At 45.9% G+C, this 24163-nt stretch overlaps 1 protein-coding gene across 2 annotated transcripts in view; it reads right to left on the reverse strand.

Annotated features, from left to right (window-relative positions):
• The window catches only part of ABCA4 (ATP binding cassette subfamily A member 4), a 129201-nt gene that overhangs the window by 20981 nt on the left and 84057 nt on the right, over window positions 1–24163 (reverse strand). For both annotated transcript variants that reach the window (XM_037744169.1, XM_017544208.2), the window contains exons 25-38: window positions 23305–23510; window positions 22901–22949; window positions 18195–18460; window positions 17090–17214; window positions 16522–16620; window positions 15543–15729; window positions 11507–11601; window positions 9590–9622; window positions 8048–8153; window positions 7846–7920; window positions 7478–7647; window positions 5822–5999; window positions 2647–2762; window positions 1475–1622 (exon numbers count right to left, since the gene is read on the reverse strand). In XM_037744169.1, the coding sequence (XP_037600097.1) occupies window positions 1475–1622; window positions 2647–2762; window positions 5822–5999; window positions 7478–7647; window positions 7846–7920; window positions 8048–8153; window positions 9590–9622; window positions 11507–11601; window positions 15543–15729; window positions 16522–16620; window positions 17090–17214; window positions 18195–18460; window positions 22901–22949; window positions 23305–23510 (1853 nt within the window). The remainder of the gene's footprint in view (window positions 1–1474; window positions 1623–2646; window positions 2763–5821; window positions 6000–7477; window positions 7648–7845; window positions 7921–8047; window positions 8154–9589; window positions 9623–11506; window positions 11602–15542; window positions 15730–16521; window positions 16621–17089; window positions 17215–18194; window positions 18461–22900; window positions 22950–23304; window positions 23511–24163) is intronic.

Here is a 24163-nt window from a genome sequence, read left to right on the forward strand (position 1 = left end):
TACTAGAGGTTTCTGCAGCAGCTGTGTATCTGATAATTTACATGAAAATACTAGCTTTATGGAGGCGGGTGCTTAGCAAATGTTGGCTAAATGGGTGCAGCCACAGAGGGGACAATGTTCTGAGTTGCTTTAAGCTGGCTATTTAATTATTCTGAAGAAACGCTCTCTAAGACTTAGTGGGCTATAAGCCTGCAATAAACACAGCTCCACAAAGCAGCATTTTCAGTCACCGGGGTGCTCTGGCCATCTGCTGGGGCTGTGTTCTCCTCCTCCCCCTTTCCAGAATCTGACTCTGACATGCTGAACTCCTTATCATTCATGGGACAGATGAGGCTTCATTACCCTAACAAGATCTGGAAAGAGTCAGTCTCAGGAGGCCACGGGTCTGGGGTGTTCACGGTGGGGCCTCTTACAGATTTGCCCTGTGTTCCCCAGTGGGGCCCAGAGGAAGGTGGAGGTGGGCGCTACAGGGCAGGAGTGCAGATGTGCTAGCTGGTCCCAGCCTCTGAACTAGGAAGAGCTAATGAAGGAAAGGTTGAGGCACCTGGGGACACAGACACATGGGGAGGCAGACGTTCTAAGGACAGCCACAGCCAGGACTCAGACCCAGCAGTGGGGACTGCGAGTGCAGAGTGTGGAGTAAACACAGCCCTGCAGCCACTGCCTTCATTTTTTCCAATCTTTTTATGATTCAGTTTGTCCATCTGTCTCTGGACAGGGGAGGTCGGGGGTGTGGAAGGGACAACAGGGCTTGGCAGCTCATAAAAGTGAGGCATTCAGCATGGGGAATCCACAATCTCATCCTCAAGATTAACTGGCCAAGGAATAGTATATGTCAGAGTGTTACAATTTCCATAAGAAAGTGAGAGAAAGAATGTATAGGGATCTGCTCCTGTGTCTCCAGAGCACACAGGAAACTCAAATAAGAGGCTGCCTCTGGAGAAGGGAACTAGGTGAGTGGGAAACAGGGGTAGGAAGGAGATGTTTTCATTGTATGCCTTTTTGTTCCTTTTAGATTTTGAAATCACCCAATGTATTATGTGTGTGTGTAAAACCTAACACCCAAAGTCCCTGAGAAAACCTTTCTGAAAGAGTAAGCAAATCTTAAAGTTTATTGCAAGAATAAACTTTTGCTTGCAGAATAAATGCAGAAAAACCATGTCACTCAGAGCACAGAAATGATAAAGGAGTTTATAGGAAGGAAAGAAGGAAGAAGGAAGAAAGGAAGGAAGGAGGGAGGGAGGAAGGGAGGAAGGAGGGAGAAGGGAAGGAAGAAGGAAGGAAGAAGGAAAGAGGAAGAAAAGAGAAAGGCAGGAGGAATGAAGGATGAGAGGTGGTGGTCGGGAGGGAGAAAGTGGCACTCATCTCTGCATTCAGCTGCTACATATACATTGCTTGCCTCTGGCTCTACTTGACCAACACATAGCTCTACTATCCTACTAATCAAACAAAAAATCCAAGAAAGTTTGCTCACCCGGTTATTCTCAAATAATTCCAAGATGAAGGTAATAGCACTGCTGTTGATGCCGATGAACAGATTAGCACAAGATAAAGCCACATAGGCTGTGCTGGGGACATCAAACAGGAAGGATGCTGGGTACATCATGGGAATGACCGCCCATCTGTGTGAAATGAGACAACTCAGAGCGATGGAGTGCCACTTTCCATTCCATCTGCAATACCTCTAGACAGAATGCACTCCCCTTACACATGAGGTGACATGAGGTCAGAGTCCCAGGGGACCAGAGAGATACTCCATTTGTTGATTTCTGTGCCTCAGCTTTAAATGGAGATAATGATGCCTGGCCTGACCACTTCATGGGCTTCTGTGAGGAGCAAATGGGTTAATAGTTGTGCATGTACTCTGTAAATTACTAAGCCCTGTACAACGTATAGGAGGGGTCTCCACCCTGCAACACCTCCCACTTTAGTCTGGGTCAGCAAAGCCCAGCTGAGGGTCCTAATGAGCTCATCTTCACAGTTCACAGTCAGGCTAGTTCCCAAATTTTCTATTTCCTAGAGAGACAAGTGGAGGCCAATGCTTTGGCAAGGTTCTACTGGCCCACATAGGAAAAACCAGGATCACTATTTTCGTTTTACAGATAAGGAAACTGAGGCCCAGAAGGATAAATTACTCATACAAAGTTACACATGTAGGAAAGGAAGTTGCATGCTGGGCTATGTAACTCTGCTGGAGGTAACCCCTGTGTCATCCTCTACCCTGACTCAGGAACAGCTTTTTGGCTGGAGTCTTCTACTGTGTGCGGATAACTCTTGGCCAGTTCACATGGAGACGCTGAGGTAGACAAAATGGCCCCAGATGAGTGACAGTCAGAGCTGGGTGAGGAGCTGGGGAATGGCTGACCCCCCAGGCTTTGGTCAAGGTCTCAGTTTGAGTAGAAGATTCAGATCATGTGGGACTTCTTTCATTGTTGCTGAATGGACCAGGCCTCAGATATACCTCTGTCAGTTGAGTCAGAAACAGAAGCCAGACAGATCCCTGGTTAGCAGCCTCAGACCCCACCCGGGGCCAGAAGCTAAACTTGTGGGTGCTACCACCACAGGACGGCCCAGGTTTCTGTCAGGAGATGATCCTCCTCCCTGGGCTTCCTTTGGAGGCATTAGCTAATGGCCCCAACAGCTTACCCATACAGCAGGAGCAGTGCCACAAGGGCAGGAAGGTTTTCTGGAGAAGTGTAGGCTTTCTTCTGAAACCCGATGAAGATGCCCACCACCAGCCCAGCGCTCACGGTGTAATTCATCTCGGAAAGAGAAGAGGAGAGCAAGTCACTCAAACTCTTAGAACTGCTTCTGGCTCTAGAAAATGAGGGGTAGGGCCAGGCTCCTCCAGCTCTTAGGGTCTGGGATTCTGATTCAACTTGCTTTTAAACAGTTCTTGGTTGGCAAACATATGTTAAGGTGTCACTGGTCCTCCTTCCCCACCCCGTGCCCCACCTCCCTGCCCAGGAAACCTTCAGTCTGTATCTCTTGAAAGGATCAATTACAAAATTCTGCCTGGTCTCTCTCTCTCTCTAATTGGTCATAAAGTTTTGTTGATTCTTCTTTCTAAGCATGTCTTCAGAATTCAGAAAAACTTAAAGTCTAGTTCTTGGCTTCACAAAGCTCAAATAAATAATGATACCCTTTTCAAACAATTCAGTCCTGAAGCCATTATATTGGGCACAGAAAGCGGGTAGCAACAGTAGGGTTAGGGGAGGAGTCACAGTGGTCAGGAGCAGGGCAAGAACCAGAGAAGAGCTTCCTCAAAGCAACCTGGTATGGGGTGTGGGGGCCTCAATGGAATGAGATAAATATCCTCATAGGGGGCTGATCTGGTGTGGGGTATCAAAGCCACAGCAGAATGAGGAGGACCTGCATACAGCAGAGTCAGCCCAAGCAGGGAGAGGATGGTATCCACACAGGGAGGCGATGGTGGCAGAGAAGGTCACTCTTGACATACAGGTGTATTGCCCAGTAGACAAATGAGTTGGGAGTGAGAGAAGCCAGCATGTCACTGTTAGAGAAGGGAGTTACAGATGTGGAAAGACAAAAAAACTAGAATGAGCCCTGTGGAGCTGGTTTTGGTGAGCTCAGAGTGTTCGGTGTGTAGGTAGATAGAGAGACATAGACAGAGGTGTGTGCATACTTGTGCATGTACATCCGTACCTTCCCTAGTTCTATCACTGAGAAGGCCTGGGACCAATGGTGCTTCAGAGGCAATGAACATATCTAGCACTCAGATCTTGGTTTCTGAGGGTCAATTCCTGCTGGCAGGAACCAGGGCTTCTTGGGGAGAGGGTAGGGGTGAGGATAACTGCAGGATGAGCCTGGAACGCCTTGCTGTGCCACTAAGCATGGAGAAGCTCAAGGCGGATGAGGACCTGAGTCAACAGGCTACAGAAGCCAGGTTCAAGGGGCTCCCACTGACCACACTAGGGATAATGTGAACATCAAAATAAATAATGACAGTCTCAGATCCTAGTCCATTGATTAACACAGGAACCATGATTACATACAGAGCTAAATGGATGAATAAATGGAAAGTTGTATAATGAATAGCATATTTATATATATTTGAAGTGCCTCTCCCCCAGATTTGTATTTACTGATTTGTATTCATTATAAAGGGAAAAGAGTAATTTTAGGTGAAGAAGCTCAGCAGATACCTTCTTCTTAAGTGACCGAATTGAACATCATCAGTAACAGAACAAGTTGCAATCAGACGCTACCTGATAGGATGCAGTGAGAACACAGCATCTGTTCAGTGATACTGCTGCCAAGATGCACACCCTCAACCTGCGCAAGAGGAAACCTCAGACAAGCTCAGACCAAGGGACATTCTGCAAAATAAGCAGCCTGCAATCTTGAACAGTGTCAAGGCCATGAGTGTTAAGGAAAGACTGTGGAACTGTTCTAGGCTGAAGAAGACTAAAGAAACAGCACAATCAAATGCCATGCATGATTCTGAGCTAGATCCTTTTCTCTGAAAGACATTACTGGGGCAATGGGCAAAACGAGTGAGATGTAAGGATGAGGTGGTGGTGATGCATCAGTGCTGGTTTCCTCATGTTGACAGTTTGTGTTGCAGTTGCATGGAGTGTATCCTCGTTTGTAGGAAGTACACATCGGAGGTGCTGAGGGGTGTGTGTGTGTGAGAGAGAGAGGAAGAGAGAAAGAAATGAGAAGGGGCATCTTGTTTAGAAGTTACTCTCAAATGACTCAGAAAAAAAGGTTTTGTACTTGCCACTTTTCTGTAAGTTTGTAACTGTTTCAAAATTTAAAAGTAAAGAAAAATAGATGACACATATAAGAATTTAAAACATCATTTATGGGCAAAGTGAATGACATACACAATAATTGTTTGTTCCTTCATTCAACATTTTTGCCACTGGCTAATGGGGTTACTAAGTTTTAAAATGATAGATCGCAGAGGTCAGATTCCAGGCCAGCTTTAAAATTCTGGAGCATCAGAAAGCCTGCTAACCTGGTGCCTGCCATCTTCTACCACTTCATTGGACTGCCAGCCAGTATCGCCTCCCACCTCAGATACCCACGCTATCCTAGCCACATATCTCTCGATAGGCTCAGAGATCCCTGTAAACATACACACACACACACACACACACACACACACACACACACACACACACGGGCCAGCCCCAAGTGTATAAATTCTAATTCTCCTCTTCTAAAAAAAGTAAAATAAGGCCAGGTGTGGTGGCTCACACCTGTAATCCCAACACTTTGGGAGGCCGAGATGGGTAGATCACCTGAGGTCAGGAGTTCGAGACCAGCCTGATCAACATGGTGAAACCCCCATCTCTACTAAAAATACAAAAATTAGGCGGGCGTGGTAGTGCGTGCCTGTAATCCCAGCTACTCAGGTGGCTGAGGACAGGCGTATCACTTGAACCCAGGAGGTGGAGGTTGCAGTGAACCAAGATCATGTCACTGCACTCCAGCCTGGGACACAGAGTGAGACTCTGTCAAAAAAACAAAAAACAAAAAACCCCAGCACTTTGCTAAGCAGCTTTTCAGTGCAGGTGGGACCAGCACCTTTTATAGAATCAGGATGATTCTAACATAAAAGGAGCTGCACTGAAAAAGATACATTGGAGGTGCTGAGGGGTGTATGTGAGAGAGAGAGAGAGGAAGAGAGAAAGAAATGAGAAGGGGCATCTTGTTGAGATGAAGGGGCATCTCATGGTGCAGCCTTGGCATCATGAGAACCCCTCCCAACTCTGTCTAGTCCTTCAGAACACACACAAGCTCCACCTTGGGCCCATGGAGCAAGGGGAAGGCACTATAAACTGACACTCACGATATCCCAGAGGAAGTTGGTCACCCAGTAGGTGGTAGGGCTCACTCCACTGATAAACTGGAGGTGCTTGGATTTGTTCACCCGCTCCTGGATCAAATAAAGGACAAAGCTGGCTGGGACGAAGGACATGGAGAAAATCACGCAGATGGCAACTACAGCATCCACTGAAGTGGTCAGCCTGCAGCAGGGCCAGAGACACAGGGAGAGGGTGATAAAGAGGGATGAGCAGAAGCAGGAGAATATACAAAGTCAGGCTCTGTGAAGACCTTACTCCTACACGGGGGTGGCCTCCAGGTTCCCCTTCTCTACCCCAAAGCTATCACCCCTCTAAACTGTCTTAATCCATATGGACAAGGTTAAATGGGTATTCGTGGGTTGCCTTTCTGTTTCATGTGAATATTTCTAGACAGCCTTTCTTTTTATTATATTCTCTAATTATTTTATGGTGTATAGAAATAGATGTTTATATTAATCTCATGTACTACAATGCTCTTATTAGCTCTAATAACCTGTCTGTAGAGTCTCTTCAATTTTCTATGTAGACAGACATACGGTCTTTGAGATTTACCTTTTGTCAATAATAATCTTGTTAAATCACATTTTCAAGAAGTACATCATAACACAAGGAAATGGTCATAATGTAAATTTAAGTGAAAAGAGGACAGGTAAGTTGTACAGGGGCTTGGCTCTGTTTATCTTTTCCTCAACCAAATAGAAGTCATCTAGTTAAGGGGTAAGCTGGGGCTAAAGCCAGCCTGAACTTTATGTACAAGTGATAAGCCCTGGTGTGGGACAGTGTCCACCTGTAGAAAAGAGCACTTTTACTAATTTTCACAAAGGTACCTTATATGGTAGTCACTGGCCTGATAAAACTACAGATCCTGTCATCCATACATGTAGTAAGCTGAGAACAAATGAGTGGAAGGAGACACATAAAAGTGTGGCTGAGTGAGAATTAACAGAGGACACTCTAGGGCCCTAACGTGTCCAGAGGAAGAAACCAAGGATCTGAGGCCCAAGTTGTAGTCGATGACTTTGGGCATGTTCGCTGGCACTCAGGGTGTGCTAGAATAGTAAAATCAGGACCCCACAGCCTTGCAGAAGTTTGCAGCAACAAAAGTGCTCCTACCAACACCTCCTCCACATAGACCTCAATAGGGTGAACATATTACAAAACGCACAAGACCGCTGTCTCCACTGACTGAAGCTGTGCAAGGAGAGCCTCAGCTTGAGGGTAGCAAAGCTCTGTTGACATCTCCAAAGTATGCTCTTCTGAGGAAATTCCTGGAATCTAAGATAATTACTCCCAGGAAGCTGAAAGGTTTACTGAACTTTGCCAGTTCCTGGCAGCCACTTTGCACACTAGCAAGGAGAATAATTGTATAAGCTCCAGTAGCAACTTGCCATCAAGAGCCAAAAGGGAATGGAACCAAATATAAACTTACTTTCCACATAAATGTGGGGGAGAAAGAATGACCAAGCAGTCTTGTACATGAGGCGTGTGGCACTTATTTGAAATTCATATGTTCATATGTGCCTCACTAAACAGCATTGCCATCCAACCCAGCACTTCACAGTGGTGAGAATTCTCTCGGGATGTTTAAAGTGTGGAGATGCTGACAAGAAAGTGACGAGGCCGGGGCCGTGGTGGCTTACACTGTAATTTCTGAGAGCTGCTCCTTGGTCAGGTTCAGGGGTTGGCTTATGACAGTGATTCCATACTCCTCGGGGTTCCTGTCCTTGGGCAGGCTGGCCCGTAAGATGGCGTTGTGGGCCACATTGAGAAAGCTGACCAGGGCATGCCAGCCTTTGTTGTTAAACCACACCTAGAAAGTGGAGAGGACATTTGAGACGTTGTATTAACTGCTAAAGGAGAAATCAGTGAAGGAAAGAGCATTTGAGAAGGAGGAAAGGTTTGGCAGCTGGAAGACATTCCTTGCTAGAATTCAGCAGGAGGAGGGATGGAATTTAACAAAGCTGGGAAAGTAAAAATAAAATAAGCAGCTATTATACAGGTCAAGTACCTTAATGTTGTCTTCAGTTTCTAGATGTTTAAGGAAAGCAGGTATTTCTTTAGAGGCCTCTCTGGTGACAGGGCCCTAAAAGCCATGTAAACAAACAAACGAGGATTTTTGTTTTTTTCCTGTTGTCATTCATGACAGTTTCTAGTTCATGGTAATTAAGCAAGTCAAAAATGCTATTCAAATCTCCAGTCTGTTTACATACCCCGCTCACATTCATGATCCGACCAAGGTCGCTTAAAAACCCAACAAGTGCTTCCCCTGTGATGGGGACAACTGGGAGCTTTCCTCCGATGGAAATTCCTCCATACCTGATGAGGAAACAAGAAATCAACAGACAGTGCCATAAGCTTCACACCTACTAGTAGCTCTCTCAGTTTTTGTAGGGAAACATGTACTTTTGGGGTAATCGTCTGGACCAGTGAGCAACATAGCTCCACTTTACAAACAAGCTTTTCACTCTTTTCCCACTGCTGCTGCCTCCAAGAAGGAATCCAGACCCTCATCCTGGCCTATGAGGCCTTTCTGCATCTGGTCTGTGCCCCTCTCCAACTTCATCTCTCCTCATCCCTTCCCTGGAGTGAACTAGGGACACGTCTGGGACATGTGGAGTCACTTCCAGAGCTCCACATGGCCCAGACTGCCTATGTGTCTCTGCCTTTGCTGGGCTGCTAGCTCCCCTTGGTACCTTTCCCTTTGGTGAGCATCTAGTCAACTCCAGGTCCTCTTTCACATGTCACATGTCATTTCCTCCCACCCCAGCCAAGGACTCCTTTTCTGTGCCGCCTCTGTGCTTTGCAGGCACTTCTAGCAGCACAGGACACATCTTCATCCTGTCATCCCTATCTCTTGGGGCCTCTGGGCCACACCCCTGTTTAGGAGGCCCTTACCCTCTCCTGCCTGGACCTGTACTCCGCTTCTTCACTGGGCTCCTGGCCTTGGGATCCAGCTCCCGTACTGCCCTGGAAGTCTGAAGTGACTGTGTGGAAACACCAGTCTTAGTGCATCACTCCCTGGCCACAAACCCTTCAAAGGCAGGGCAAAAGCCAAACTCAACAGAACAGAATGAATTAGCCAGTTATGCAAAGCAGAGGAGGAGCTCTTTCTCAAGGCCCTGAAGCACTGCCTCACACCAGCTTTCTATCTCAGCTGAGGCTCCATAGGTCCCTCTGGAGCAATCCTGAAAGCCAGATTTCAAGTGTACGGCCTAGAATCTGCCCAGGAAAGCATGTCCACGTCAGCCCCACACCTGTTGTGGAGGCGCAGTTCCTGAGGGAGGCTGGGAGGCAGCTAGTTCCTAGAGTACCCCTAGATGAGTCTCCAAACCTCTGGAACCATTTCAACCTCCTCAGGAATGGGGTGGGTCTGGGGCTGGCCTACACTCCCTGAAGCTTAAAAGGAATTGGCCAAGGAGTGTCCCGGGCCTCGACTACAAGTCCCTCTTGCGGGAGTATTACAAACTGTTATATACTTGGAGGTTTTAGAAGCTTTTTTGGGTGAGAATGCTCTGAAATGCCTCATCAGGAAATGCCATTCCCCACTTACATCTTCCAAGAAGAGATACCATTGAGTGTCCTCTGAGTCTGAGATGTCCCTAGCCACATATTCTTCAGGACGTGTCTTGTGACTTCCTGAGCACATACAGAACAGCCCCTCCACGTGGCTGTGAGGTGTGTCTTTCAAAAGTGTACAATTATTTCAAGAAAATTAGTGTGAGATTTTAATTCTGAAACAAATAGTTTCTTACCTCTGTTCATTGACCCAGAATTTGCTCTTTAAGCTGAAAGCCAAAATAAAATCATGCAATGAATACCACAAGTACAGCAGTGCTGTTAACTTTCTTTCCCAAACATTCATTCATTTTGAAGACTGAAGTCTCATTCAGGGGCATTTGTTTTTAAGACGGAGTCTCGCTGTGTCACTCAGTCTGCGCGTCACCCAGGCTGGAGTGCAGTGGTGTAATCTTGGCTCTCTTCAACCTCCACTTCCCTGGTTCTAGTGATTCTCCTGCCTTAGCCTCCCGAGTAGCTGGGATTACAGACACACACCTCCACACTCGGCTAATTTTTATATTTTAAGCAGAGATGGGGTTTCACCACGTTGGTCAGGCTGGTCTCGAACTCCTGACCTCAGGTGATCTACCCGCCTCAGCCTCTCAAAGTGCTGGGATTACAGGTGTGAGCCACCACACCCGGACCCATTTTTGCATTTTCCGATATCTATGCAATGCAGAAGCTACCCAGCCCTACAACATTGCCTGAATACAGATGCAGAGAAAGGACCTATTTTTCCCCCCACCAGCTCCCCAAATCATATCCCGCATGTTGGACTTTCTGAGTGATCTTGTCGTCAGGTCATATGTCAGGTCAGCATGCCTGATCAGGACCCAGAACACATGACAATGACCATGTCAGTGTGGAGTGAAGGCTGCAGCCCTGCTGTCTTCCACCCTGCAAAAATGAGACTCTAACAATCACCTGCACACCTTGGGGGAGTTCTGACTCACTCCACAGCCCAAAGTTAAGGCACTGACATTCAGTCGATCGAGGGTAAAATGACAAGATGGGAAATGAACAGATGCCAACTCTGGACCTCAGAGCTCAGTCCCATGAACTGTCATTGTTATCAACCTTTAAGCACACACACACATACACACAGACACACACACACACACACACACACACAAAATCCAAAATTTCATACTGCAGATTTGCTGCTGAGAACTAAGTTTGGGGTGGTTGCTGTTTATTGCATTATATTTACTCTGCTTTATTTTTGGGCTTGGATGGCGTTCTTTGGTTTGCTAAATGCTTTCACCATCTGCAGTGTGTTCTAAATTAAGTTGATTCAACCCTCATTCAGGGCTCTGGCAGGTGAAGCAACAGAAAGTCCTACTGAAGTTAGACAGGATGTTTTATTTTAAAGCCCCAAAGCCTGTGCAGACTGGACCACGTTTCCTTAGGATCCTCTTTCCTGGCATGGCATGCCTCTGTCAAGCTGCTTGCTCTGATACGGGCTACCAAAGCTGTTCCATGCTGGGTGGGGCTGACATGAACAGCTGGAGAACCAAGAGAACTAGATACTTCTTGAAAAGTTCATTGGCATCTCAAAGGGCAGTGATAACAAATGATAATTCACAGAATATGACAGCTGCAGTGGCCCTGGCCTGTCCTGGTCTGTGCTGGACCCACACACTATCCAACCGCCTCTTTCCCACCATGTCTGACTTTTTTCTTTCTTACTTTTTTCTCTTTTTCCTTTACCTTTTCCCCTTTACTCCTCCACCTCCCTTCCTCTTTTAACTTGTTTGATGAGACTCTCTCTTTAAACAAGTTAAAATATGTGGTTGCATTTTTGAATAACTTCCATGGTCTTCTAATATAACTTTTAATAATACATGGGTTAAAATTGAAGACTGCTTGCCCTAAACATAAACAACAACAACAAAAAACCCAGAATTAATCTTAAGTTATAGTTTACTTGTATGTGCCTCAATTGCTTCTTATGTTGAATGAGGTCCTCAAATTAGATTTAAAAAAAAAAAAAAAAGGAAAAAAACCCACTGCCCTAATCAGATAAATTGTGAGAGAAAACTATCTTCTGTCCCTAGTCAATATCTTCTACAGGGAGCCAGGATTAAAAGCATAAAAGGGTTTCTTCTTACCTGCTTCTTATAAGAGCAGGATATGTTTTTACCAGGAAGTCAGAGATGTTCCTGTCCGTGAGGTCTTGTAGAATTTCCGTGCTGCGCTGTGTTCTCTGAGGCAATGAGACACCCACATTAATTACCTGGGAACTTTAGGACTTACAAGCAGTTTGTGAAACTGCTTGTTCTTCTCCAAAAATTATTTATGGATTCAGCTGCTGGGAAAATACCAAATAAAGCACTGGCATCTCCCTAGTTCTCACTTCAATGATGTGTGAGTAATCTTTGATGCCTCTTTTTTCTCTAATCCATTGACAAGACAGGATGACCTCACTCCAAAATAAATATCTAATCCATCTGTGTTTCTCCAGCTCCAATATTGCCACCCTACTCAAGCTACCACCTAGGCTGCCAGAGAAACTTCCAGACTGGTCTGCCTAATTCTGTCCTTGGTCCATCAGCTTCCGTTTTCTACCCAGCAGTCAGCTTGAGCTATAAAGATGTAAACCCGAGCACCTCAGTCACCTTGCTTTCTTATCCACTCAATAAACCCTGGGATCAAGTCTCGACTCACTACCAAGGCCCATGTGGCCTGATGCGTGTGGCCTGCCCTTCTCTCAGCTCACCTGCTGCACTGCCACCCCTTTGCACCCACCTCCCTGTCTCTCAGCGAGCACCCCTCTCTCCTGGTGCAGCTTTGTGCTTGGCTGTTCACTCTGCTGGGAACTCTACCTGCAGACCCTCTTATGGCTTGCTCTCAGTCTAAATTTTATTCCTCGGAGAAATTTTCCTGTTTCCAGCCACTCTGTATTGTCACATACTGTTGTGTTACCTTCACAGCACTCATCTCTATCTAAGAGTTTCCTCCTGATGGATCTGTTTACCTATTTATATCGGTCATCTCCCATAGGGTGTCATTTTGGTGAGAGTAGGGACTTTGCCTGATTTATGGGCTGTTGTGTCCCCAGAACCCAGAATAGTGCCTGGCATACAGTTGACACAGTAGATTTGCGACATTAATGAAAGAATTTGAATAGTGCCTTATAATTTACAAATCACTTTCAAAATACATCTAGGACTAGAAGCTAGTTCATAGAAAGATTTTGGAAAATTCAAAGGTGCATGAGTTTGGCCACCAGGTGGCAATATTACTGCAAACCTGGTAACACTGCGCTTGGTTTCTCATACTAGCCAGCTTCACAGGTCAGTCATGACACTCCGGTAAAAGCATTCACTCTGTCAAGGGTGCTGCCCAGAAGCAGTTGAGGGGATTTTGGTGGTATCACACCACCGTGATTGTATAACCCTATCTCCACATATCCTAGAAGTCAGAGATAGAGTGCTTCCACCTCAGGACCCAGCACATTCAAAGCCTGTTGGAGTGGGGAGTGCCCCTAGAGGTGACCGCATTGCCCCATTTCCCAGATAAGGACAACTGATTGCCTCTGAATCAGGCCCACACCCTCTGGACTTATTCCAGGCTGAATAAGGGAATGTGTTTGAGTGGCTAGTGTGAGCAGATGTGAATAAGAGTGTGGGTTTGTGAGTGTGTGTGTATAGGAGAGAGAGAGAGAGATTGAGAAAGATTGAAAGAAAAAGTGAGAGAGAAAGAGAGAGATTAAGAAAGTGTGAGAGAGATAGAGAGAGACTGACAGAGAGAAAAAGTGAGAGAGAGAGAGTGAGCAGCTCCTGGGCATACGTGTGGCACACAGTTTTGCTCCAAAGGAAGGCATATATAATAGTGATGAAATATAGAAGGGAAATAAAATTGCAGGAACTGGTTTGCCTTTTTCAAGGACTTTGGCTGTTACATTTTGTCCAGGCACCAAGGACCAGCATGACTGAAAATAAGCTTCTAAGCTGGACAGGCAGCGTGCAAGTAAGGATTCATTTAGGAAATGAATCACCATGTAGGTAGGCTAGGCCTCCCCTCCCTCTCCCGGCCAAGAGCTCAGTGAACAGATCACAGCCTTGATGTGCTGATGCTGAAGGGTTTTGAGTGGAGGCAGCCACAGGAGACCTCAGCACTGATTGCAAAGCAAACAAGCAAATCTTCCTCTTGGGGTGCAGAGGACTGAGACAAGCTCCTCAGGTCCTTTTGCGATCCCTATGATGCAGTGGCTGAGCTGTGATTCAAAGAGAGAATATTTTGCTTGAGAAATATAAAGATACATGCTTTAGAATATTAAAAAAGAGCAGGGATTGGGTGTTCTTGGTATAGAACCATTTATAAGCCACACCGTGATAGGTGCTGTGGCAAAATCTAGTTACCCTCATTATCCACTTGTCCCTGCTGCCTTAGCCTTTTTTGTTGGGTGCAAGACCACCCAGAACAATGACTGAAGTTCCCAGTCTCCTTGGATGCTAGTTCTGGCCAGGGATCTGTAAGTGGAACTGCTATGGGGAGCTTCAGAAAACCTTCCCTAAACACAGCACGTGTGCACACTCTGCCCTCTCTTTTGCTGCATCCTTCTTCCATTCTGCTGCCTGGAAGGCAGCTCCTGCCATTTTGGCTGGTGAGGCTGAGGCCTGTTCAGTGTGGAGGAGAAACAGAAAATACATCATGCACCACCCACATAGGCTTTTAGATGAGCGAGGAACAAGCTGTGTCTTGTTTTATCCACTGTTAGTTTGGGGTTGTCATCACCTGAGTTGAATCTAATTCTAAATAATTCCTTTTCCACATGATTTCATTAAACCTCATAATAATATTATGAAATAAGCAGTTATTCCCAATTCACAGGTGATGAAATTGAGGTTCAGAGAGGTCAAGCAGCCCACCTGGGCCTCTCTGTGTTCCATACATGTGCTTTCCCACCGTACTGCACAGCGTCTTTAGGAGCTGTTTATTCACTGGCAAATCATGGGACAGGGCTGTCTAAGGCCCAGCCCTGGCAAGTCAGCTGGGAGGCCCAATATCAACCAGGGACACAGCCTTCTTCAATGTCTCTGAATCCCCCAGGAGATGCTCACTGTAATCTGTTTTGGACTTTAGAACTCCCAGGACAGGGTGCTGTTCAGAGCCAAGATCATTAATGTCCCTGCAAAAGGTGGATGTGGCTCTGCATGTATTTGTGTACATACCTGCACATGTTACATACACAGCACACGGAGACCTTCTTAATTAGGACTGTTAATAAGTGTGTAAATATATTTGCATTTGAATGTACATCATGGCATTGCTTATAATGGCAAAAAATGAAAAGCCCAAATGGCCAATAATTTAAAGTAAATTTAGGCCAGGCACGGTGGCTCATGTTTGTAATCCTAGCACTCTGGGAGGCAGAGGTGGGCATATCACTTGAGGCCAAGAGTTCAAGACCAGCCTGGCCAACATGGTGAAACCCTGTCTCTACTAAAACCACAAAAAAAAAAAAAAATCAGCTGAGTACGATGGTGCATGCCTGTAATCCGAGCTACTCGGGAGGCTGACACACAAGAATTGCTTGAACCTGGGAGGCAGAGGTTGCAGTGAGCCAAGATCGTGCCACTGCACTTCAACCTGGGTGACAGAGTGAGACTCTGTCTCAAAAAAAGAAGTAAATTCAAACGATGGGATAATATACAGGTATTAAAAACGATGCAAATGTCTATTTATTGACACAGACGCATGCTCAGAATAAGTTATTCAGTAAAGCAGATTTCAAGACAATACTTTGAATATAATCTGTTTGGGTGGCTGCAAACCAAACATTATTGGTTGTTATATCCAAGTGATGATTTTGTTTCCTTCTGACTTACCTGTGTTTTCTAATTTTTCTACAATGAGTACATACGACTTGTATAATTTTTTAAGTATGTAAACACATTTTTCTACTACATTGAATAGGAAGTATCTGGTGGAAAATGAAGCTTTGGTCAGTGGCTTCCTCCTGTTGGCAGCCACAGTGCCCTGTGGGGAGCCCCCCTCAGAGGACGCAGGGAGTTTGGTTTAGCTCCCCACTCAATGGTCAGATTGAAATGTTAGTTGGCGAGAGACTCAGGAGCTACCAGGGACTCCCCCCAGTACCATGTGTCAGGTAGGCCTGGGGCCCCGTTGCTCAGGGTTGGATACCTGGGGGGGCGGGAGGCCCCCGGCACCCTCGGGGCACTCTGGCAGCATGGTGAGCTTCTCCCTGGTGCTGCACCTGCAGGATGGCGAAGGGTTGGCCTGTGTCCATTTCTGCTTCTGGAACAGTTGGGTGACGTTTGGGGACACAGAAGGAGTCTTCCAGGGTGTTGAATTGCCACAAGGGTACTCCCTCAGGGAAGACAAGAAAATATTCCACAATTAGCTCCAAAGTTGATGAGAAATCCCTAGGCATAAGAAATAGTGTCCAACCCTTTCCTCCTCCTCTTTAGACCCAGGCCCTTTCTTCTTCTTCTCTTGGAGGCTAGTTTCTGCTCAAGCAATACCAAGACTAGGGTTTTGTTGACTGACTAGGAGTGGGATTGGGGAATAACCATCTCTAGCTGTGGACCGTTTTGTCTCTCGTTTTTTCTCTTTTGCTTTTGAGAGACAAAGCAACTGAAGGAGGAATTTGAAATTAGTCTATTTTGGTTCTTATTGACAGATTTGAAAAAGACTGAGTAAGAAAAGTTAAAATTACACTGAACTTTTAGGAGTCCTGGTGGATGTCAACTGCCCTCGCTAGCTCCCTTCTCCAGACCCGTAACAATCACGGAGCACTGGTCACTATGTCATTAACTTGCCATGCAAGGCCCAGTTATATAATATCATAACCCCATTTTCCTCCCTCCCCATTCAGAGGCCTTTCAAATAAGGCATGGGGAATCGTCTGTCAACTCAACATAGAACTTCTAAGCTGAGAAATACAGAGCTGTCTAATGGTATGTGGGCTTCCTAGGAGGTAGTGAATGCCCCCACACACAAGTGTGGAAGGAGAGGTGGGGGGAGTGCTGGTCAGAGATCTGGAAGTGACCAGCGGAGCAGGACTGAGTGGGGCCTCTCCATCTCCTGCCATCCCAAACCCCACTGTCGGGTCCTCCCAGGGTAGCTAGTCTTGTTAGGACAGGGGCGCATAGAGACTTACGGAAGCCACCCTTCCTTCAGGCAGCGGTTGCCAAAGCCTGGCTTACTCAGGAGGACATCTGCAAGTACCGTGAGCTGCTCACTGCCGGGTTCATCCATGCTAGACAGAGTGAGACACATGACTGGGACAGAGTAGGCATGTGCCGACAGCGTGCGACTCAGAGCCTTTACTGGATGGCTGCTGTGTGCCAGGTATGTATTAAAGGCACTGAATGCTGCCTTGGGATGGCGCTAGTTCTCCTGGGAGGGGATAGGCTGCCCGAACACTCCCAGTGGTCTGATGGCATGTCACTTATGCCTCAAAAAGATAGTGCTTCGACCCACTCACCCAAGCTTTATGTTTCTTTCCCCACTCCTCCTTCCCGAGCAGTCCTGACTGTGCACTAGGATCACCTTTCCGAGCAGTGGCAGATACATTAAGCTCCTTTCTGTGGGCAGTCCAAATACCCCTCCCTCATTGGTAAAGGTCCCAGTGAAGTGGAAAAGTCAGGGCCCTTCCAAGCAGCATGTGACCCAGGTGCCCCAAACCCACGGAGGAAAATGGTGACTCTGACCCTGAGTCCACGCACCTGAAGAAGGTGTACTGATGCCCATACATCCAGGGATGGAGGGTCAAGGCAGGGTATTCACCAAAAGGAGGGATGATGATAGAAAGCAACAGAGCCAAAAACACAAAAGTGGCTGGGAGAACGATCTGTGGGAGAACAGACATGGAATAAACGTGACTGTGGCATGGAGACATCATGTGTGCACACACATCTTCAACATTTACCCTGCAGCCTTCTGTCAGCCCCTGGTGGAGAGGGTCAGGCTTCTGGGGGAACATAAGAGGCAGGGTATGCAAAGGTAAGATGTGCAGAAGAAAAGAGAATGTTCTGGTGGCCACTGAAGAATCATCTGAACGCAGGCCAGTGTTCAGCCAGATGTCCAAGGGCAGTTCAAAGAGCAGTGAGTCAGATTCATTCATGTGACTCGCTGCTCTTTGAACCAGAGCTTCTTTTTCTAAATTAAAAAACATTGAAAGAAAAAAGAGGGCAATGACCTTGATATGTAGGGTCACTGCAAAAATAGATGAAAACATGACTTCACCCCTCACTGTGAAAATAAAAACAATATTAACATTTTCACTATTATTCTATTTTCTTTGCTAAGGGAGCTCCAACTTACAAAGAAGATTCATGTGGCCGGGCGCGGTGGCTCACGCCTGTAATCCCAGCACTTTGGGAGGCTGAGGCGGGTGGATCACGAGGTCAAGAGATCGAGACCATCCTGGTCAACATAGTGAAACCCCGTCTCTACTAAAAAACTACAAAAAATTAGCTGGGCATGGTGGCGCATGCCTGTAATCCCAGCTACTAAGGAGACTGAGGCAGGAGAATTGCCTGAACCCAGGAGGCGGAGGTTGCGGTGAGCCGAGATCGCGCCATTGCACTCCAGCCTGGGTAACAAGAGTGAAACTCTGTCTCAAAAAAAAAAAACAAAAAAAAAACAAAGAAGATTCATGTTACCAAGGATCGAAATAAAGGTTTGGAAAGTGGGAAACAAAGCCGGCAGAATCTTAAGAGCATGCTCCTCACTGAGTTAGAACCTGCGTGTGCAGGAACACGCAAGAGAGGAGGGGAAGGCTGGGCGAGGAGCAACTGAGTGCAGCTAAACACCAACCGACAATGGCACCTGCGCTAGGAAGTCCTTGTGGCTGCGGACGGTGTGTTGGAGTCGCTTGAGCAGCAGTGCCTGCACGTGCTGGAGGACCAGCCGCGTCCCTGTGTTGAGCTGCGGGCCTGGGCACTCTGGCTCTGGTGGGGGCTGGCCCTCTGGGTGAGCAGCCAGCGCCCCTGGGGAGCAGTCATTGGAGTCCTGTGGTATCTGTCCAGTGTTCTCTCTGGGACCCAAGCAGGGGTGTCGGCGGTTGACATTTTCTCTTTTCTGCTGAGTGCCACCTGGTTTGGGAGATTAAATTTATAATTTGGAAAATCACCTATAAGATCTGGATCTCTAATGCCATTTTTTCTTCCTTATAGCATTGGTTTTCTCTTCATTTAAGTCAGCAATAAAATACCAGGCTGGTAGTTTAATCATCTTTATAAAAATCTATTTTTCTGTATAAATTATCTATACAGAGAAATTGTATAGAGTCATCCGAAATTGCCTTAAAATTCTCTATTAACATTAAAGAGAACAGAATAACTCTCAAAGCATCAATATGGAGAGGTTTAAAATATGTAACTCGGTTAATAAAAAAACAAAACTGGCCAGGCACAGTGCTCAGGCCTGTAATTCCAGCACTTTGGGAGGTGGAGGTGTGTGGATCATTTGAGATCAGGAGTTCAAGACCAGCTTGACCTACATAGTGAAACCCTCTCTCTACTAAAACACAAAAATTAGACGGGCATGGTGGTGGGACCTGCAATCCCAGTTACTCGGGAGGCTGAGGCAGGAGAATCACTTGAATCCAGGAGGCAGAAGTTGCAATGAGCCGAGATTGCACCACTGCATTAAGCTCCTTTCTGTGGGCAGCCCAAATACCCCTCCTGGGCAACAGAGAAAGACTCCTTCTCAAAACAAAACAAAACAAAACTAAGGTGCAGGTCAATATGTATAATAAACTCACATTTACATTAAAAAGTTCACGTATCCTACACAAAGAAAAACTACATCTTATGTACACACACACATATAATTGCAAAACTCTGAAAGAATGCCCACTGACTGTCAGCAGAAGCTCCCCCTGGGGAGGCAGAGTTGGATAGGGAGGGGAGAGGAAGTGGGAGGAGGGACTTTAACCTTTTGTGTATTATTTGAATTTTTAAACAACAAAATACAGTCACTTATTACCTGTGTACTTAAATTAAAAATCAGAGTCAATGTGGTTCTTTCTGAATTCTTAGAGGATACTGAGACATGGTAGAAAAATTAATGAACTAAGAGTTAGGAGCCTGAGGTTTGAATCTGGACTCTTACAAGAAACATACATTTGGGGAAGTGACTCAATCTGCCTAAATCTGAGTTTTCTCAGACTTCTCAACTGTACAGTGAAAGTGAGACCAGGCATGGTGGCTCATGCCTGTAATTCCAGCACTTTGGGAGGCCAAACAGAGAGGATTGCTTGAGCCCAGGAGTTTCAGATCAGCCTGTATAACACAGGGAGACCCTGTCCCTAAAAAAATAAAAAAATAAATTAGCCAGGCATGGTAGTGTGCACCTGTAGTCCCAGCTACTTGGGAGGTTGAGGTGGAAGGACTCCTTGAGCCCCGGAGGTCAAGGCTGCAGTGAACCATGACTGAGTCACTGCACTCCAGCCTGGATAACAGAGCAAAACTCCATCTCAAAAAAAAAAAAAAAAAAAAAAAAAAAAAAAAAAAAAAAAAAAAAAAAAAAAAAAAAAAAAAAAAAAAAAAAAAAAAAAAAAAAAAAAAAAAAAAAAAAAAAAAAAAAAGAACATTTCACAGGAGTGTTTTAAAAGTTAAATGACCTAACATATAGGAGCATACTATAGAAACCATTGCAAGTTGTCAGTTATGTGGAAACTATAGTTTATAGTCACTGATTAATGCTCATTTGTAAAACAACATTGCTGGACATAGAGAGAGAGAGTAGAGGGTAGAGGACTGTTGGTTGGTCCCCAGCTTCTTTCTTAACCCTTCTCAAGTTCCCCTGGACAAGGACACTTTTAAAGGGAATTGGATCAGCTCAGTCATCCTTTCAACTACATGGGTGGCAGCCCCAGCCCTGGCCTCTGCACTCAAAGGGTGAAGTTCTCCAGGTTCTCGGGATGCGAAGGCCGGGCAACAGTCAGCCCCAGCCCCGGCCTCTGGACTCAGAGAGCAAAGTTCTGCACGTTCTCAGTGCCAGAGCCCCAGATCTCCAGGCTCCTTTTCCTGATCTGGGCTCAGATTTGATGTCTGCCATGGCTGGCCCTCCCCTGCTGCCCCTCCTCTTTGCTAGCTAATCTCATCTCAAACCTCTGAGCTTTGACCTCTCCCTGAAGGACCCATCCCAGTTGGAGCCCACTGACTTGGCCAGAGATAAGGCTTCCAAGCCTGTTCAGAATCGCCAGTTTGTTCCTGGCTATCTACTGCTTTCTAGTTTCTGGCTGTCAGCCATCCCTTCAGAAGTAGCATTGACCCTCTCCATGTCATGCAATGTGTGACCCAATAGACAGCTACAGGTTCCTTTAAACTGTGGAGACAAGATCAGAATGTCATCCTCTAAGACTGAGCTAATTAAAAACAAATGTACTTAGTCAACTGCAAAGTGGCTGAGAGTGTGTCACTGGGCAACCTAGATTTGAGATTTAACACAAGAGAGTGAGACCCAGCAGGATGGGTGACTTTAGGCAAATCCTCCAGCCTCTGTGAGCTCAGTTCCCCCAGATGGAGCAGACCCCTGCCCTACGTGCTTCATGAGATTTTAGTGATGATCAAATAAGACAATGAATGTTAAATGCTTTGAGGTAAGAGATGGTTTGTAAACATTGAGTTTAGAGTTGCTGAGTCTTAATCAGGGATCTTTTACTCTGTTATAACTTGGCAAGCATTAACTCATTTAATTCTCTCAATAATGCGACAGGTAGATGCTATTATTATTCCCATTTTGCAAATGGGGAAACAGGTACAAAGAGGCTAGATGCTTACCCAAAGCCAGTCAGTTTGCAAATTATGAATGAAGTTCAGGTTTGATGTTTGGTTGGCCTCACTGCAGAGGCTACACTCTTACCCACTCCCCTGGACTGTACCTTTGGAATATCCTGTTCTATTCCCATGCTGACTAAACAGTTCTCTGATGTGTAATTTATTCTCTAGAGAGAACCTATTTATCAAGAAGGAATATTCTGCACAGATAAAAGGCCCTAACTCTTCAATGCAGCAAAGCTTCTGAAATAAATTAGCATATTTTCATTCTGGTCTTTGGGTGAGCTGAGATTATTCAACTTCTGTGTCAGCAGAGCTTGAAAGGAACTTGGGCTCTGTGGTGAATTGCTGCTGCCCCCGTGGAGCAGTGCTTCCTGCCCCCACCCCAACTCTGCCAGGATGACTGCATCTTTTGGCCACCACATGACATATTGGGATGGGCTGAAGCGTATCTGGGCTGGTATATGTGTTCATTGGTAGTTCCAGGCATAGTAGGTAGATGTTTGGGATCACTTATGAAGAAAGATGAAAACCAAGTTATCTTAAGTGTAGATTCCAGAATCCCCATAGAGAAGAAACACTCCGACAGGAAAACACTGTAATATGCCACACTGGGAAGATGAAGGTAACTTGTGGTTTAGGAGGTGTTAGGAGCCCAAGGCAGCAAAGGAGAATTCTGCAAAGCGTTGCCAGCACCAGAGGAGGATTTTATAGTGTGGTGGATGCCTCGTGTTCTATCAGAAGTGGTTTCTGTTTGTGTGGCAGGTAACCCTTTTGCACATCTATCTCCCCACCCTTCACCCTCTGCTGTAAACTCTGCTACACTCACAGATGCTTTGTGTGGCTGTGGGTTTGGTAAAAATTCATGGAAGGAGCTAGTTGATGCCCAGACTGACACACGTAGAAGAGAGACTCCTAGAATCCACAGGAATTTTGGTCCCCACATTTTCAAAGTCCATAGACTACTAAATAAGGGTTCAAAATGAGTTTATGTTGCTCTCAAAGGGGCCGGGAGACTCCAGCTGGCATTTGAGTTGTGTTTGATAATCGCTAAGGACTCTGCCAGCTGTCACTTATCTGCCAGCAGATAGGGATGGATCAGAGGCCTGGCGGAGATGACAGGAGGAGATGAGGATGATGACATGGCAGGAAGTAGATACTGGGGACACAGTATGAGAAGCTGAGGGATGAAGCTACCAACCTGACCTCCATAAGAATCCTCATTCATCCAAAGTGTTCCCACCCAAACCTAACTCAGTCTGTTATTCCTTTGTCATTCAAAGGCACCAAGGATGCTAATTGCCTATCACTGGGGACTCAGATACTATGGAGGATTATTTGCCTGCTTTGTTGTTTCATGACTTTTTCCTTAGACATTTTCTTTTTTTTGATGGAGTTTCACTCTTGTCGCCCAGGCTAGAGTGCAATGGTATGATCTTGGCTCACTGCAACCTCTGCCTCCTAAGTTCAAGCGATCTTCCTGTCTCAGCCTCCTGAGTAGCTGGGATTATAGGCACAGGCCACCATGCCCAGCTTATTTTTATATTTTTAGTAGGGACAGGGGTTCATCATATTGGCCAGGCTGGTCTCAAACTCCTGACCTCAGGTGATCCACCTGCCTCGACCTCCCAAAGTACTGGGATTACAGGCATGAGCTACTGTACCTGGTCCCTTGGACTTTCAAGACAGAGCTTGTGGGGGAGGGGCGGTGATAAGGAAGGGAACAAGCCACAGGCTCCAGCACCATACCTGCAAACAGAGGTCCTGAACCAGAATCCTCCGTGACCTTCAGAAAAATCTGTCAAGGAGAAAAAAGAGAATTTTGTTTAGTTATTCCTATTCTCAGAAAAATCTAACCCAAGCTCCATTTTGTTGAGTATTGCTTCATAAAGGGAAGAAAATGCATTATGACCCTTTATCTAAGAACATCATCTTCCATAAATACAAAAACATAAGCACACAGTAACCACAACTCCGTAAAATATGTATGCACACAAAGACGGGGGAAATGTGCCAAAAATGAATATAGTTGCTAAGCTTGGGTGGGGCATAATGGCTTTTTGCTTTTACAAAACTTCGCTCTAATGTTAGACTTTTTCAAAGAACTGCCACTTCTGGCACTTGACAGAAACCAGCTGGAATCTCTACTTTACCTCTTCCAGGGGAGTATCAGAAACTCCAAAACTGCTAAGCCCAAGGTCAGCCAGTGTCTCCTCCAGCTCTCTGAAAAGGCTGGCATATGCTCTCTGCTTGAAATTCTTACTTGGAAGAAGAAAGATAAGTTCTTGACCGATGCACTCCACCAGCTTTGCCTCTGGAACATGATGGAGGACTACATCCATCAGCTCATTTACATCCCCTAGGACAAGAAAAAAGACTGAAGCCAGCTCTGTTTTCTAGAACCTGGAAGATGGTGAGGTTACCCAGGTTTCCTACTTTTCTCCACTTCCCTTTTGAAGAAGAGGCATTTTGTTTCTTGGCAGTGACTCTTTCAGAGGACTGATACTCTGTCAAGTCTGTTTTCAGCTTAGTTGACCCTGAGATAACCACTGAGAGGCAGAGGGAAACAAGCAAAGTCCTCCCCACTAGCTAGCTGCGCAACCTGGGGGCATGATGCAGCTTTCCTGTGCCACTTCCTCCTCTGCTCAACCAAATGTTCTGTCCCCTCAAGCTATGCTACATTGGGTGGATCACCCCCATGCTTCCTCATCTGTGAAAAGGGAAAAGTAATGGTGCCCACTTCATTGTTGTTTTTCAGGACTGGATGAGTTTAACTACACAAAGCATTTAGAGAAATACCTGGCACATAGGTGAGTGCTGGCTGCTATTGTTATCACTTACATCATCTCGGTAAGAAAGCTCTTAGTCATTGTTATTTTTCATTCTGATTCACTGAAAACTTGAGGCTAAGTCAAAGTTGTTTTCATTTTTCTGGTCTGGCCCCAGCTATGGGGGACTTGCCCAAGATATATACCCCTGGAACCAGTGACCAAACTGAGAAGTGCCTTCCCT

The sequence above is a fragment of the Cebus imitator genome, unplaced genomic scaffold (assembly GCF_001604975.1).
Source record: "Cebus imitator isolate Cc_AM_T3 unplaced genomic scaffold, Cebus_imitator-1.0 Scaffold166, whole genome shotgun sequence".
Classification (NCBI taxonomy): Eukaryota; Metazoa; Chordata; class Mammalia; order Primates; family Cebidae; genus Cebus; species Cebus imitator.